A 15,000-nucleotide genomic window follows, 5' to 3' on the forward strand; every position below is an offset into this window, starting at 1 on the left:
CTGCTGATCCTGATAAATCCCCAATACATCCAAACTTCTCGCTGGCGTCACATTTAAAGGACATAGATTAATCCAGCATTACAAATCAGTGAGTGTGTGTTTCTAATCGTACCCGCCGGCCCTGCTCCTCTGTGCGGTAGGCGTGGCGGTAAAGACAGGAGAAAACGGCGCCCGGCGGCATCAGCTCGCTCGTCTCGTTCCAGCCGTGAGTATGACAGAGGCGAGCAGCGTCGCCCTGGCACTTCTTATACAGGACGGGGTCCAGTCTGAAAGACAAGAGCCACATAAAAAACTGATTATATAAAGATTAAAGTTGTAATTTTAGGATTCATGCCAATATTCTGAGATTCAGATTTAGATTTCTAAAGGAGAACAAAAGTCACAATTTAGAGATTAAAAGTCTGGGGGAGCAATATTTGAAGAGTCCAAACGCAGATAAAGGTCGTTCTTAAGGTGATTAAACCAACAACGGGTGGAAATTTCCAGAAGTCCAGAAAAAAACCTGATTCATGAAAACAAATAAAACTCTGTTGAACCTTCATTTTCCTTTATTTCACCTTCAGATTAATCTCATGACTGAAATCGAGCTGCAGCTAACAATTATTTCCTCATTTTTGATTAAACTGCCTGTCTATTATTTTCTAATCCGGATTTTATTTTGAAAGTCAGAGAATCCTAAATGGTTGCAGCTCTCGACTGAAATAATAATTATCTTCACATTCTCTCTAATACCTGTAACTCTCAGGGAGTTAGTGAGTGCATTGAGTTGGGATTATTTTGTCTACTGGTACAATTTCCGAGGTGAAGAATGAACTGAAACGTGTTATTGTTGCATCTGTGGAACATTAATTGTCACATGAATAATGTTAAAAGGTCTAAAAAGCAGAAGATGTTTGTGGATTCACACTCACTTCCAGTCTCTGGATATGAAATACTGCAGCTCCAACAGCCGGTGCTCGCAATCCTCCACCATTTTCTCCGTGTACAGGTGCTCCATCAGGCACGACAGGATCCTACGCACACACACACACGCACACGCACGCACACGCACACACACAGACACGCACACACGCACACACACACACACACACACACACAATTCATTTCTCTTCTTTTTGTCTCTGCAGAGGTTTTTTAAGAGGAAATCATTTTTGGTTCCCGTCCAAACCGACTCTTGGAGAATCCGCTGAGCCTTTGTGACTCCAACCTTCGACCGTTGCTTCTCTCATCTCTTAAGGGACTAAAGTTAATAAAGCAAATCTTCTGTTATGTTGAGAAAAGGGATTTTGAAATAAAAACCACCATAATTATTATATTTCTATAGACAAATCCGGCGAAGTACCGCAAGTGAACAATCCGTCATTACCGCGGTGGCGTCTCCCTCCAGGATGCGCGTGATGAATGGGAGCTGTCATTAAAAGTGAACCTTTCCTACTTTTACCTGTACTTTTTAATGCAGCTTTACTTTTGACAACGATGTCTAGGAAGTCGGGAAGAGCCTGTGCCATTCTCTGCTGCTCCAACAGCAGTGAGAAACTTTAACTTTGGAAACAAACTGAATGAGAACGACACAAACCTCAGGTAAAGGTTTGTTTGGAGCAGACGAGAATTGCACAGGTTCTTCCCAACTTGCTTGACATCGCTGTCAAAAGTAATGCTGCATAAAAAGTGCAGGTAAAAGTAAAAAAGGTAGACCTACCATGACAGCTCCCATTCAATCGCGCGCACACTGAAGGGAGACGCCACCGCAGTCATGATGGCGCTGCTGGATGGCGAAACACACAAACAGCTCGCCGGATTCCTCTTTAGTAATGTTATTATTGTGGTCAGATTGAAAGAGCCCGGTCTGTTCTGATGCTCCTGCCTGTTAAAAGCACCAGTTTGCTCATTAGAGAATTGCTGGCTCTCTGCGAAACATGAATAAATCATCATCAGAGTGGTTTGGACTTACTCCGTATGGAAAGATTCCTGAGATAACTTATGTTATAATTAGACACTATTTTCACTGCCGTCTCTGTTCGTCTCTATGTGTCCTGTGATATACTGGCGTCCTGTCCAGGGTGGACCCCGCCTCACGCCCGATGTCAGCTGGGATCAGCTCCAGCCCCCCCGGGACCCCGACAGGGACAAGCGGTTGAAGATGAGATGATTTTGCAACAGAGGGTTGAGTTGAGATTATTTGACACGTGTGTGTGCGTGTGTGCGCGTGTGCGTGCATAAGCAGCTCACATTGGGTCCCCATTGCGGATGTGTTTGCAGGCGGTTTGGATAACGGACTCGCAGGCCTCGTTGAGCGCTCGATCGATCCGGTAGTCGGCTCCGGGGTCGGCAGACTGGATCAAAGTTTGCAGCTGCAGCGGAAAAACAAAAAAACAAACAAACACCAAATGTCAGCAGCTGGATTTTATTTGTTCGGTTAATTGATGACTCTAAAATCACCCGTAGGTGTAAATGGTTGTCTGTCTCTGTTTGGCTCTATGTGCCCTGTAATAGACTGGCGTCCTGTCCAGGGTGGACCCCGCCTCACGCCCGATGTCAGCTGGGATCGGCTCCAGCCCCCCGAGACCCCGACAGGGACAAGCGGTTGAAGATGAATGAATGAATGAATATACAACACACACCCAAGACAGTCTGTTCCTGGTATATGATCAACAATGCTACCTGATTTATATGATGATTCATGCAATGTTAAATACAAAAAAGCCCATTTATCCCATTTATTATTAGTGTTTTTAATAAAAAAGCAGCAGGTCTGTTTTGGAAATCTGTATTTTACATAATTATTCATAAAAAAGGAAATTAAAGCTTTAAATTAGGACTTCACAAAACTGTTATGAGTGAGCCCGACGAGTGAAAGCTGGAACACTGAATGATTTATGTGAAGTGGGTTTAGATTTATTAAAACTATTTTTACATAAATTATTCAGAGGGAAGTTTTAGAAGAAAATGCCCCGTAAGCGTCATCCGACCACACACACACACACACACACTAAACGTCCTGTTTGTATCCCGGTCGGTGACTCACGGCGCTCTGGCAGACGCCGTCGACGGTGGTGCTGCGGTCGCCGCGTCCGATCCTCATCAGGCAGTGCAGCGTGCGTCCTTTGCGGTGCAGGCCGGAACAGTGGGCCTCGATCTCCGTCCGACAGTGCAGCACGATCTCAGGACTCAGGGAGAAGTCCTCCATCAGCATCCGCCGGTAGTCCAGCATCTCCCCCTGACACTCGCCGCTGACCGGACGACCTGCGCGCCGAAAAATCAAACTGTTACTGACACAGTGAAGCCCTGATGGTGCGTCATTTCAAACCTTATTCAGCATGTGTGTATTTGTAAGCATTGTCCTCTTACTCACCGCGGTGCACGGCTGCCTCCAGACACAGCAGCAGGTAGGAGAGCCGGGCCTCGCGCGCTCGTGGCAGGTTGGTGTCCAGGCTGCAGCGCTGCTTCCTCAGGTCCGTCTTACAGGCTTTAGCCAGGGAGTAACTGACTCTGTAGTCCTGAGAGATCAGCTTCTGACGGGTGGTCAGAGCGTCGCGGCACTGTGGAACGAGAGGAGGAGGAAGGTTAGTGACCCACACGAGTTCACTATGACTGAAAAACGACTGAGCTGGTGGTACCTTTTCGGACATGGCCTCCTCAAACTTGTGATTGAACAGACACTTGTAGACCTTCCCCTCTCCTGCCTGAGTCTGCGGAGAGCAAGAACAAACCATAAAACATAATTAACCATTGATTACTAACTCCACCTACGACGTTTGAAGTTTATTGATTTTCACGAGGGGACAAAATATTTTAATGACAGTTTTAAAAAAATAAAAATGTAAATATACAGATTATCCGTCTGTTAAGTCATGACGTAACGCCCTTACATATATGATTTTGGGTCCAAGCCTCGTATTTCTACACCGCAGCAGTAGTGCCGTGTTCCCTGTTGTTTGAACAGATCTGAGTTTTTAAAAATGATCCCTATCAGGACGGATCAGTTCTGCCGCTGTTTCCGGTCTTTTCGTGGTGTTTTTTTACTGGGTGATCGTCAACGAAGTGAAAGAAGAATTTAATTACACACATCTAAGAATCTATAAGTTTCATATTTGTACCTGGTCATTTACATGTCAAATAAGTAAATGAAAGGGACGTTGATGAGAGAAAGCAGTAAGAACGTTTGGGCGATGCTCAGCCTGAGCGGCTCAGGTGGTGGTTTACATTAAAAATGGAAACTAAAAGACTTTATGGTTTATTTTGGAGCTGTTTAAGCATGAGCTTTTATTGTGAAGGACTGAAGTTTGGTCCCGGATGCTTTGACAGCATTGATGCTAATGTGGACGACCAGCAGCTCCAGTGTTTACTGGGAGCAGATATAAAGGGTTAGCACACGGCTAATTCACCAGTGTTAGCATCCTTTTGACCACTCAAGATAAAGTAGTCCGTTAAAACGATATTTGGTTACAAAGATAAGAAGTTAGACTTTATTTTAACACCCTTAAATCAACTCAAAACATCACACCATCATTTATATTTGTAGGTTAAACAGAATTTAGCCCAAAACTGTCCCGACTGGTGACACAGATCCGTTTTGTTTTCCTAAATTAGAATCACATTAATGTTTGATTCAAATATGACCTGAATGTAGAAACTGTTCTTATTGGTGTAAGTATGAATCTCCGTACGTTCTGACAGAATCTCTCGCGGTCGTCTCTGCAGGAGAAGTAAAGATGCCGGTCGAGGTGAAAGTCGTCTGACGAGAGCTCCGCCACCCGCAGGATGGCCCTCTTACACTCCTCTTTGATTGGACGGACGTGATCCTGCTGCTCCGCCTCCTTCACCAGCGCCTTCTCCAGACAGGAAATGACCTCCCCCTGCGAGTGGACGTCCTGATGAGGAACCGCGAGAAATGAGTAAGTGAGAAAGAGCCCAGAAAAAAACAGATAAACAGACAAAACCTGAACCTTTTCAGCATCTACGACCAAGAGGACATCAGTTTCTTACAGTTATGACATCACATTGAGAAACCTTTGAAGGTCTTTGTACTGACATAAAGGTCAGATCCACGTCACAGACTCATCTCAAAGCTGTACAGTACATTACAAACTGCTGGCTGTAGATGATACAGTTATAGTTCAAACGAGCAGCGTTGTGTTTCGCATTGATGCTCGTTTTGGAAGAATTTCCGCTCTGTCCTGGAGACGGTTCAGGATAACGTGACTTCTTATACATTTTGTTTTTGTATGGATTAAACAAATAACATAGAAAAGTGTTAATTTGTGTGCTTAAACCAAATCTTTCTGGCATTTTTACACCTTTCTCTTGTAATTTTAAAATGCTCCTAATAAGCGTATGACGCTAAAATGTAAAAGAAATCCACCAGGTGTTGAAACTCATCAACATTCAATTATCATTTATTTCTGATAAAAGTCTGACTAATCATTTTATTCGGATCAAATAAAAGTATTTGCTGAGCTTCCTGTCTGTCATCCGTTGCTCGATTGCACTTGCGCTGCTCATGTTGCGTTCAAGTGCAATGGGAAGTCCGAAGTTCCGCACCTCCAACTAGGAAAAGCGCACTGGAATGACTGTCAAAGTGGATCTCCTACTAGCGGATTCGGGGTAGGTCGATGGATGAAGGTTCCACTTTGACAGTCATTCCAGTGCGCTTGGCCTAGTTGGAAGTCCGAATCTTTGGACTTCCCGTTGCACTGGAACGCAGCATTTCTCTCAAGGCACGTGTGAGGGAGGAGGGCGCGTCTGAGGTCAGGCAGGGGGCAGAGGGTAGGACTTTTCGGGGAAGCGCTGTGAGACATGCAAGGAAAGTAAGAATTGCTGGAAGGCCACTTTTTTAGCCTTGGGACAGAACCTGGCTAGCAGTTTCCCCCTGCTTTAACTCTTTATGCTAAGCTAAGCTAACTGTCTTGATGGAAGACTGTGAAATGCAGCTGAAAGAAAGATTAACTAGTAACTGGGACTTTTCAAACCTTGTCAGCTTTGTTTCCATGGTCTTTTATGCTCCAACATGAAAATGTAGAACCAAACTCCACTGAGCGTTTGAACGTACAAACGCCATTGTTCTTCGTAGCGTAGCGTTAGCTTGACTCACCTTGTGTCCCACGTTGATGCTGCCGCAGTGCAGGCTGTTGATGTCCTCTTTGCATTTGTCCATGAAGCCGCAGATCAGTCTGTAGTCGCTGAAGATGATACTGGTCATCTTGGTGATGTACTGGTTGCACTGGTACTCGCTGACGTTGCCACGGTGATCCACCAGGCAGGACACCAGGTAGCCCCTCCCCCTCTCCTCCTCGTTGCACTCTTTTATCTGAAAGCATAGAACAGGAAACTATTTAACTTCTCTCTCATTAAACTGTCTGTCTCTGGAAGTTTAAAGACATGGATACAAGTCTGCTTGAATGTCAGTACTGTTAAAAAAACACTGTTTTTAAGTTCATACTGTAAAAAGTCAATAAATCTGTTAAAGTCGAACCTCGTCGGCGCTGCACACTGACCTCAGCAATGGTGCTCTTGCAGACCTCCGTCGCCACTGACTCAAACTTGGGATCGGTGGTCAGATTGAGTTTATAGTTCCACAGGAGCTGAGAGGAATAAAAAAATATATATATATATTTCACAACATTTCAAGCTGGTCCCCACAAGGTTCAACCATTCAACGGGAGCAATGAGGGAATTTGAACTACAAGTTAAATAAAATGTTCCCAAAGATAGTTTTTGTTATTTTCGGTTGCGGATGTTTGTTCAAGTGTTCGTTCTTCTGATAAGTTTGGTTTTAAATGGTTATTTTATCCTCTAAAACACGGCTGAAGGTCTTGATTGACATAACAGCTGTGATTGACTCAAGATTGGTCGAGCAGGTATATGGGCGGGACTTCGATACCGCCCAATCACTACTGCACAAATAACACGATTGCAGCACAAGTGAGGAAGTGGAGACACATCAGCCACCTTTATATACAGTCTATGAACATATTACGTATTAGTGACGTATTATCAGTGCTTGTTCACGTACGTTTGGTATCTAAAATGCCTACCGACCCACAAACTGTAAAGAGCAAAAACACAACAAAGTCAGATTTTGTGGCCACTGTCTGAAAACATGGGATTTAACAAGTCGTTCAGATTAAAGAGAGCGAGCGTTTCAGGCAGAGGGTGAAAACAAGCCCCAACCGAAGCAACTTCCTGGTTGATCCAATCAGGAAGTGCCAAAAACTGCAGTTCTCTGAGTGTCCACTAGGGGCAAGTTTCATAATAGAGCAGTTTCTCATTGACCCCCATGTTAAACAGGCCGTTTACACAGCATCATTAAACCTGTTTAAGGCCTGGAACAAAAAGAACATTATAGTCTGTATGTTTAGGTCATATCTCCATGACAACACTGAGGGGGTGAATTTTATTGTGCCAGGCTAGTTTTTATTTTATTGGAGGTTAAAGTTTATGAGTAATTAGGGGCGTGGCCTCTTGAGTGACAGCTAGCCTCTGGCCCTCACTTCTCCTCAGCCAGATGGACGTATCACCCTCCCCCCAACGTCACATACATGCCCTTTTTTGGTCAGAGGAAATGAGGCGGAGTCAAAGTCTGACAAGATGGCGACTCCTGTAGGCGAGGACGCTTGGATCAAGTTGAGAGAACGGACCTTGACAGAGAGGCTACGTCTATTTTTATACAGTGTGAACAGGTACATTTAGACAGTTTGAGAAAAATAAAAGCATGTAAACATGTTCTAGTATAAACCCAAAATACAACAACTAAACCTGAAAAAGAGTATAATATGTCTCCTTTAAGTATTAATGCCCAACTGACTCATGACGAGCCCCCAAAATGGCAGGAGTGCAGGACTTTTGTCTCCCCCCCCCGGCGGAGAGAGCAACGACACAAAACTGTCAACGCAAGCTTGTGCCCAACGCCTGCAGGAGAGCTCAACGCATCTCCAACGCACACAGGCGTGAGGATTTGACTTCGACCCTTCCTCTGAACGCCAAGTTTTCTTTTTTTATCTTTATACAGAGAGCATCCCCTGGCGACGACAGGCTTAATCAGACTAGTGTTGACTCCTTTGGCGAGGGCTTCGATGTAGCAGACGCTCATTTATATGTAAAAGTCCCAGAATCCAGCTTTAATTATGTAAAGACGTTTCCAAATGTCTCTCTTGTCTTTAGACTGTGTTCCAAACTTCTGTCTTTTTATATGTGTATTGTTTTGCTGCCAGCGAGGCTCCAACTGCAGCAGCTGACAGATAACAACGTCTGACAGTCAGACCGCCAAAACACCAGAGTCTGTGTGTGTGTGCGTGTGCGTGTGTGTGTTTGAGAGAGAGAGACTCTGTAATTACGGCCAGTGCTTTCCAGGCTGTAATAAAGACAGTCCAAGTGGTCCATTAACCTTGTGGCATTTCATAAAGCTGGCCGTCGTTAACTGCGGTGAACTCTGAACACTGAAGGTTTATCATCCAGGGGACACTGAGACGAGCTCTGGGAAGCTCTCACACACCGAGAGACGAGGGACACCGCGGACTGAATGTTTTGAGGGCGGGAAAGTTTGCGAAGGTCGTCAGTGGCGGTCGTATGTCCTCGAAGCTCTTTTACTTTTTTTAGTTCTGACGGGACATTATGATGTTAAACAGAGGTATGAAGGAGAAGAAGGAAAACCACAGAGTAGAAACAGTCTGTTACAAGTAAAAGTCCTGCACTGAACTTTTTAATTCACTAAAAGTGCTGAAGTATTATTCTACGTGTCTGCCAGGATCGTCATTTTCCCCACTTCCCGTTCTTTGTCTACATCCAATAAAACAAAGTTGTGTGTTGTAGGAAATACTTACATGGTTACAGTCTGGAGCGATCTCAGATTCCTGCAGACGAACAGAGAGAAAGAAAGACATTTATAGACATTTATGAACAAATCATGTTGAGGTTTATCAAGATCTTATTGCCACCAATTCCGGTATCGATTGTGCATATATGTTCGGCTTTATACTTCATTTGTTGTTAATGACTGACTGTCAAACTCTAAAATAAACACAAACTGACAAAGCCATTTATTCTCTGTAACCTGAGCCAGGCTATCAACAGTGATAGCTCATCCAAAAAAGTATAAAATAATAAAAAAATAATATATTAGGGTTTTGGGGTTGGTATCAGAACATCTCTAGTGAAAATGCAGGACTAACATAAATCAACTGTTATAGTGCATTTTGGCAAAATGCCTTTTCTAAAGCAAAGACAGTGAAAACAGAGTAAGTTTTAATAATTATTCATTATAATGAATAAAAGATAAAATTATAGTCGCAGATTTACATTAAAGCATTAAACCTTTCTGTCATTTTTATGCTTTATGCTCCTAATAAGGCACACTAAAATAAAAAATAAATCCACCAGGTGTTAAAACTCAAAAATACTAAATTCTCATATATTTCTAATATCAAAGGTTTTATTTGGTCCGAAGAAAATGATTGCCTGACTCTCATTCCTGTTTTTACAGAGGGATTTGTTCAGAATTCATTCATAGCCTGATTTATACAACATTTTATTCATAACAACATGGAGGAAATAGATTTTTTTTTAAAGTTTGTTGACAGTATTTTCTTTTTTATAAAAGGAGATATCTGTAAAAACCTTTGACTCTAAAAATAAAACAAGAGTTTTGAACCTGGTTATATTGAAATGTTCTGGAAATGTATGAAAATGACTTCGTAATTTCACAAGAAAATGCCACATTTGCATAAATCCATCCATCACCTTCAACCGTTTATCCCTAACGGGGGCGCAGAGGTAGGCCGGTGGGGAACGCTTGTTATGAGGCGACAGTGCTAAACCACCTCACCACCGTGCCGCCCGCTCGCCTTTTGCATTTGCATATTTAAACATAATATTTCAGAAAACGAATGCAACAAAACAAGTAATCAGCTGGTTTCACGGTAATATCAGTTAAAAATGTCCCCTGTTCACCTGAAGTGTCTCCTTTGAACCCTAAAAATCTGAAATCCACATGACAGGAGTCCAAGTACATACAAACGCACGCTGCATAAAGTTTCGCTCTTGTTTGCACTAAATCAAATAAGAAAGTGCACACTAACACAAATGTGCCCATTGGTCGTCGTCCAAAAACTGTCCCTTAAGCCAACGTTAGTACCAACAAAGCAGCAGGAGCTCTTCACTCCCTCATGACATCCTTGACTATCAGCGTAAACACAGCGGGAAAGGCTTTTTCTTCCAGCTTCGAGGCGCTTGGCGGTAAAAAAGAGACATTATGGCTTCGATTTATAAAGCACCTTTCTCAGTGCTCAAGGTGCTTTACAGAGTCCAGGTTCGTGGCATTCACACACATACGTGGCGGAGGTAAACTAGGCAGTAGTCACAGCTGCCCTGGGGCAGACTGACGGAAGCGTGGCAGCCAATCAGCGCCTACGGCCCCTCCGACCACCTCCTCAAACATACAGCAGTCATACACATTCACACGAGGCGAGGTGGGTGAAGAAGATGTTACACACACAGGCCCGAAATACACACACATGCACAAACAGGACCTATACATGCAATTAAGGAGAGATGTTAGAGTGAGGGGGCTGCCAGTGACCGGCGCCCCGAGCAGTTGGGGGTTCAGTGCCTTGCTCAACAGCACCTCAGCAGTGCCTCAGCAGTGCCCAGGAGATGAACTGGCACCTCTCCAGCCACCAGTCCATGTTCCATACATGGTCCACACAGGGACTTGAACCAGCGACCCTGCCAAGTCACCTATGGTCTGAGCTACTGCCGCCCCCTTAAGGAGAGATGTTAGAGCGAGGGGGCTGCCAGTGACCAGCGCCCCGAGCAAGTGAAGTGTCTTGCCCAAGGACACAGCAACCATGACACAAGTAGGGCAGGGCGGGGATCGAACCGCCGACTCGCTCTACCAACTGAGCCACAGTTGCCCCTAATGAAAGACATGAAAGAAAGCACTTGGTGTTAACTCTGCTCAGCCTGCGGGAACGCACACAAAAACACTCCTGCTTCTCCTTTAAAGCGTCATTTCCACTGAATGTTTCAGAGACAGAAGGGGGCGAAGACCCTCAGTGGCCTCCACGATTACAATAACCAATTAGTGAAAACCCTGCGTTATTAATTAACGGAGGGGCCGCTCCGCTCACATCAACGGCTGCTGAAACAAGACCGGATTAATGGGGATCAAACCCAAGTGGTAACAGGGGCTAATTGTGCCTCGTGAGCGGGCGGGAGGAACGTGACAAAACTCTCTTTATGTCACAGAAAAACCCCGACATGATACACTGACCGAGTGTGAAGCGGCCTCTCCGCGTTCAGCCTGACAAAAGCTTTATTGTACGTAGATTTCCTGCAGCGGTCGCCGGGTTTAACAACATTTCTTTTGTGGTCTGCCGCTCCAGACCGGAGCAGCTTTCTTTTCACGGGGGAATAAAAGTGACGGTAACGCGGAAGGAGTTTTCCTGCAGTGATGAACCCGCGGAGACCAGAGAGTGATCTATTTTTATCTACCTTCAGACACTTTAAGCTCGCTTTGGTCCCCAAACCTGCTGTGCTCTACGGCGGCTGCACGATAGGAGGACAATATGCAACATAAGAATATTAACCGCGATGATATTAAAGCGTAGAGCTGCAAAAATGAGGCGATTAATCGTTTACCTGTCGACTATTATATGTAAAACCGACTCTAAATCACCCGTAGGTGTGAATGGTTGTCTGTCTCTGTTCGTCTCTATGTGTCCTGTGATAGACTGGCATCCTGTCCAGGGTTTACCCCGCCTCACACCCAATGTCAGCTAGGATCGGCTCCAGCCCCCCGCGACCCCGACAGGGACAAGATGTTGAAGATGAATGAATGAATTAATCTATTATTTTTAATTTTTTAACCAAAAGCCCTAGGACAAGTGCTGTGAACTCGCCTTGGCTAAAAACACTGTGTTGATACATCGGATGACTGTTTTCAATATATCTATGTTTTTGTATCGGTCCCTACTCAAATATAGGTTGAGGTGGTAGCTGGGAGGAGGCCTCGGGGAAGACCCAGGACCAGGTGTAGATATCATATCTCCACACTGGCCTGGGAACGCCTCAGGATCCCCCAGTTAGAGCTGGTTAATGTGGCCCGGGAAAGGGAAGTTTGGGGTCCCCTGCTAAAGCTGCTGCCCCCGCGACCCGACCCCAGATAAGAGGCTGAAGACGAGATGAGATGAGTTTCCCCTACGGTTGATCCTGTGCGCCCTTAGAAACAGTAAAAAAAGCAGCCTGCAGAAAGTGAATGAGAGACGGACTGACGCCATGACCACGGTCGGACAAAGTGACTTCCTGTCCAGCGGTTAGTTTATAACCGCCGTTTCTCAGGTGTGGGATTCTCAGGGCTTAAACCCCCTCAGATAAATACTTAAAGTGAACTGTGCGTGTGCGTGCGTGTCTGCGCGTGTGTGTGTGTTTGTGTCTGTGTGTGCGTGTGTGTGTGTGTGTGTGTGTGTGTGTGTGTAAGTGTCTGTGTGTGCGTGTGTGTGTGTGTTTGTGTGTGTGTGTGTGTGCGTGTGTGTCATCCTCTGGAGAAGAGGCAGATTTATCAGAGCCATTTACCTCTTCAGGAGGCCACAGCTGTTATTGCGCTGAAGCGGTGTAATTATCTCAGTGCAGGGAGCATCGGTCACAGTGTGTGTGTGTGTGTGTGCCTGTGTGTGTGTGTGTGTGTATAGTTGACGTCAGCACAGTGCAGAGAGGGGGTTTGACGTCAACAGGGACAGGATGGTTTTTCACAGACTCATCATCCATTCAGCATGTTTGCATGTTTACGTCGGTAACACTTTAACTTTAAAACGAGAATTTAGCATCTGTATAAAAGGGAACCTCATCAATCCGGCGATAGACAGTCGGACCGACGAGCTCCATCTACTCGTGCGTATGAAAATCAACAAGAGACAATATGTTTTCACCATCTCTACCGCGCAGTTTGTGTGTCAACAATATGCGCTGTGACCTGCGTTGTTGGTAACGTTGGCTCAGAGGAGAACAAAAAGTGAATCTCTCTGTTGGTCATTTTTAGATTCAGATTTAAACTGAACTCAACAACTTGGATAAAATGTTTTGAACATTATACAACAGTAATTTCTCCGTCTAAATTTGTAAACTCAGTCTGAACGAGACTCCAAAACAGATTTAGCAACAGAAAAAAAGGTGTCCTTCCAAAATAAGAGTCCAAAATGAATGTAAATAAAGATGCAAGACCACCGCAAACAGATGCATAAAGACTAAAATTAGATGCAAAACCACCAAAAAAGATGCAAAATGACTAAAAAATAGATGCAAAAAATACAAAACAGAAAAGCAACAAAAAAAAGTTGTCCTTTCAAAATAAGAGTCCAAAAAGAATCTGTGCGTGTAGGCGGAAACAAAACATGTCAAAAGATCGTGATAAAAAATATTTGTTTGGACACAGGAGAAGCAAGAACAGTGTGTGTGTGTGTGTGTGTGTGTGTGTGTGTGTGTGTGTGTGTGTGTGTGTGTGTGTGTGTGTGTGTGTGTGTGTGTGTGTGTGTGTGTGTGTGTGTGTGTGTGTGTGTGTGTGTGTGTGTGTGTGTGTGTGTGTTAGTGTGTGTGTGTGTGTGTGTGTGTGTGTGTGTGTGTGGTTGGTTTAACTTCATCCTGTTAGTCACCTGACAGCTGGATGACTGCACGCACACACACTCTCTCTCACACACACACACACACACACACACACACACACACACAGGTTGATAATTACCTCACTGAGGTAACAGTCAGCAGTCGTTGTGAACACTGTGAGAAAACCTTTAACCTTTTCCTTTAAGAGTCACAGGTTCGTGTTAAGACGACATTACAGCTGCACAGGTGGAGCGGGGAAACACTTGAGTGCATAAACAAACAAACAAACAAACAAACAAACACCTGAAAGAACAACAACAAACCGACAGCTTTGATTCATGGATTTCCTTTTTTCCGACTTTTAGTTCATAAAATGTCCGAAAATCGTGACGATCACAAGTAAAAAACATTTTTTATGATATTGCTTTTAAATTTTAACATTACTGCCTTTTGATATTTCTTTCATACTTGTTTGATGTTGTTTTTAAATATATGTATATATTTAAATTGTTGTTATTACGAGTACTATCACACACTGAAAAATACAAAACAAATATTCAATATGTAAAAATAATAAACAACAACACAAAAGATCAGAATAAATCAATTGTGATGATTCGTCTCTGTTTGATATAATTATAAATGAATAATAATAGTATTTAACTGTATTTATTAAAGCATCTTTCATAACATAAACATGCAGCCCAAGGTGCTTTACAAAAAGAAACAATTCAATAACACAGCTATTAAAAACAACACAAGAGTAAAATCATGAAAGTAAATTTAAAAATAAATAAATAAAAGTGTAATGATACTAGTTATAACAAAACAGTTTGTTAATAGTGGCGGAAAATGTTAATTAAACTATATTAAAGGTCAAAGTTGAAGGTTTTCTCACACTGTTCACATCTGCTGACTGTAACGTGTGTGTGTGACAGAGGGAGTGTGTGTATGTGTGCGTGTGTGTGTGTGTGTGTGTGTGTGTGACAGAGAGAGAGAGTGTGTGTGTGTGTGTGTGTGTGTGTGTGTGTGTGCGGGACACTGCAGGAGATGTTGCCCTCTCCACCGTCCCTTCACCCCCGCATCAGTGTCACGGTTGTGGATGTAACCCACCGGAGCGACACACCCAGCAGAGATGCCCCAGCATCATCACCTCACACCCGGGGGCCGGTGCCAGCTCTTGCCCGGCGGACGCTTACCTCTCTGCGGTCCTGGAGGCACTCCAGCACGGCCAGGTTGTTGGTCCAGGTGTGTTTGGGGCAGAGGCGGGACAGGTCCTCCCGGCAGGCCTCCTCCTCCGACAGCTTCCAGCCGCTCGTCCTTCGAGGCTGAGAGGCCCCAGCGGCGGCGGCGGCAGGTGCATCCTTGTTGACCGGGGGCTCCGCGGCTCTGAGGACGGGCGGGTTCGGC

At 44.4% G+C, this 15,000-nt stretch overlaps 1 protein-coding gene across 1 annotated transcript in view; it reads right to left on the reverse strand.

The window, feature by feature from the left end:
* LOC310945000 (Golgi apparatus protein 1-like) overlaps positions 1 to 15,000 on the reverse strand; it is a gene marked incomplete at its 5' end in the record, with an annotated part of 24,741 nt that overhangs the window by 9,631 nt on the left and 110 nt on the right. The window contains 11 exons of the mRNA XM_083910939.1: positions 113 to 266; positions 912 to 1,013; positions 2,230 to 2,351; positions 3,026 to 3,243; positions 3,353 to 3,539; positions 3,618 to 3,689; positions 4,668 to 4,871; positions 6,092 to 6,307; positions 6,495 to 6,581; positions 8,820 to 8,849; positions 14,790 to 15,000. The exon at positions 14,790 to 15,000 is cut by the window's right edge and continues 110 nt beyond it. Of these exons, the coding sequence (XP_083767065.1) occupies positions 113 to 266; positions 912 to 1,013; positions 2,230 to 2,351; positions 3,026 to 3,243; positions 3,353 to 3,539; positions 3,618 to 3,689; positions 4,668 to 4,871; positions 6,092 to 6,307; positions 6,495 to 6,581; positions 8,820 to 8,849; positions 14,790 to 15,000 (1,603 nt within the window). The remainder of the gene's footprint in view (positions 1 to 112; positions 267 to 911; positions 1,014 to 2,229; positions 2,352 to 3,025; positions 3,244 to 3,352; positions 3,540 to 3,617; positions 3,690 to 4,667; positions 4,872 to 6,091; positions 6,308 to 6,494; positions 6,582 to 8,819; positions 8,850 to 14,789) is intronic.

The sequence above is a fragment of the Echiichthys vipera genome (assembly GCF_963691815.1).
Source record: "Echiichthys vipera genome assembly, chromosome: 1".
Taxonomy (NCBI): domain Eukaryota; kingdom Metazoa; phylum Chordata; class Actinopteri; order Perciformes; family Trachinidae; genus Echiichthys; species Echiichthys vipera.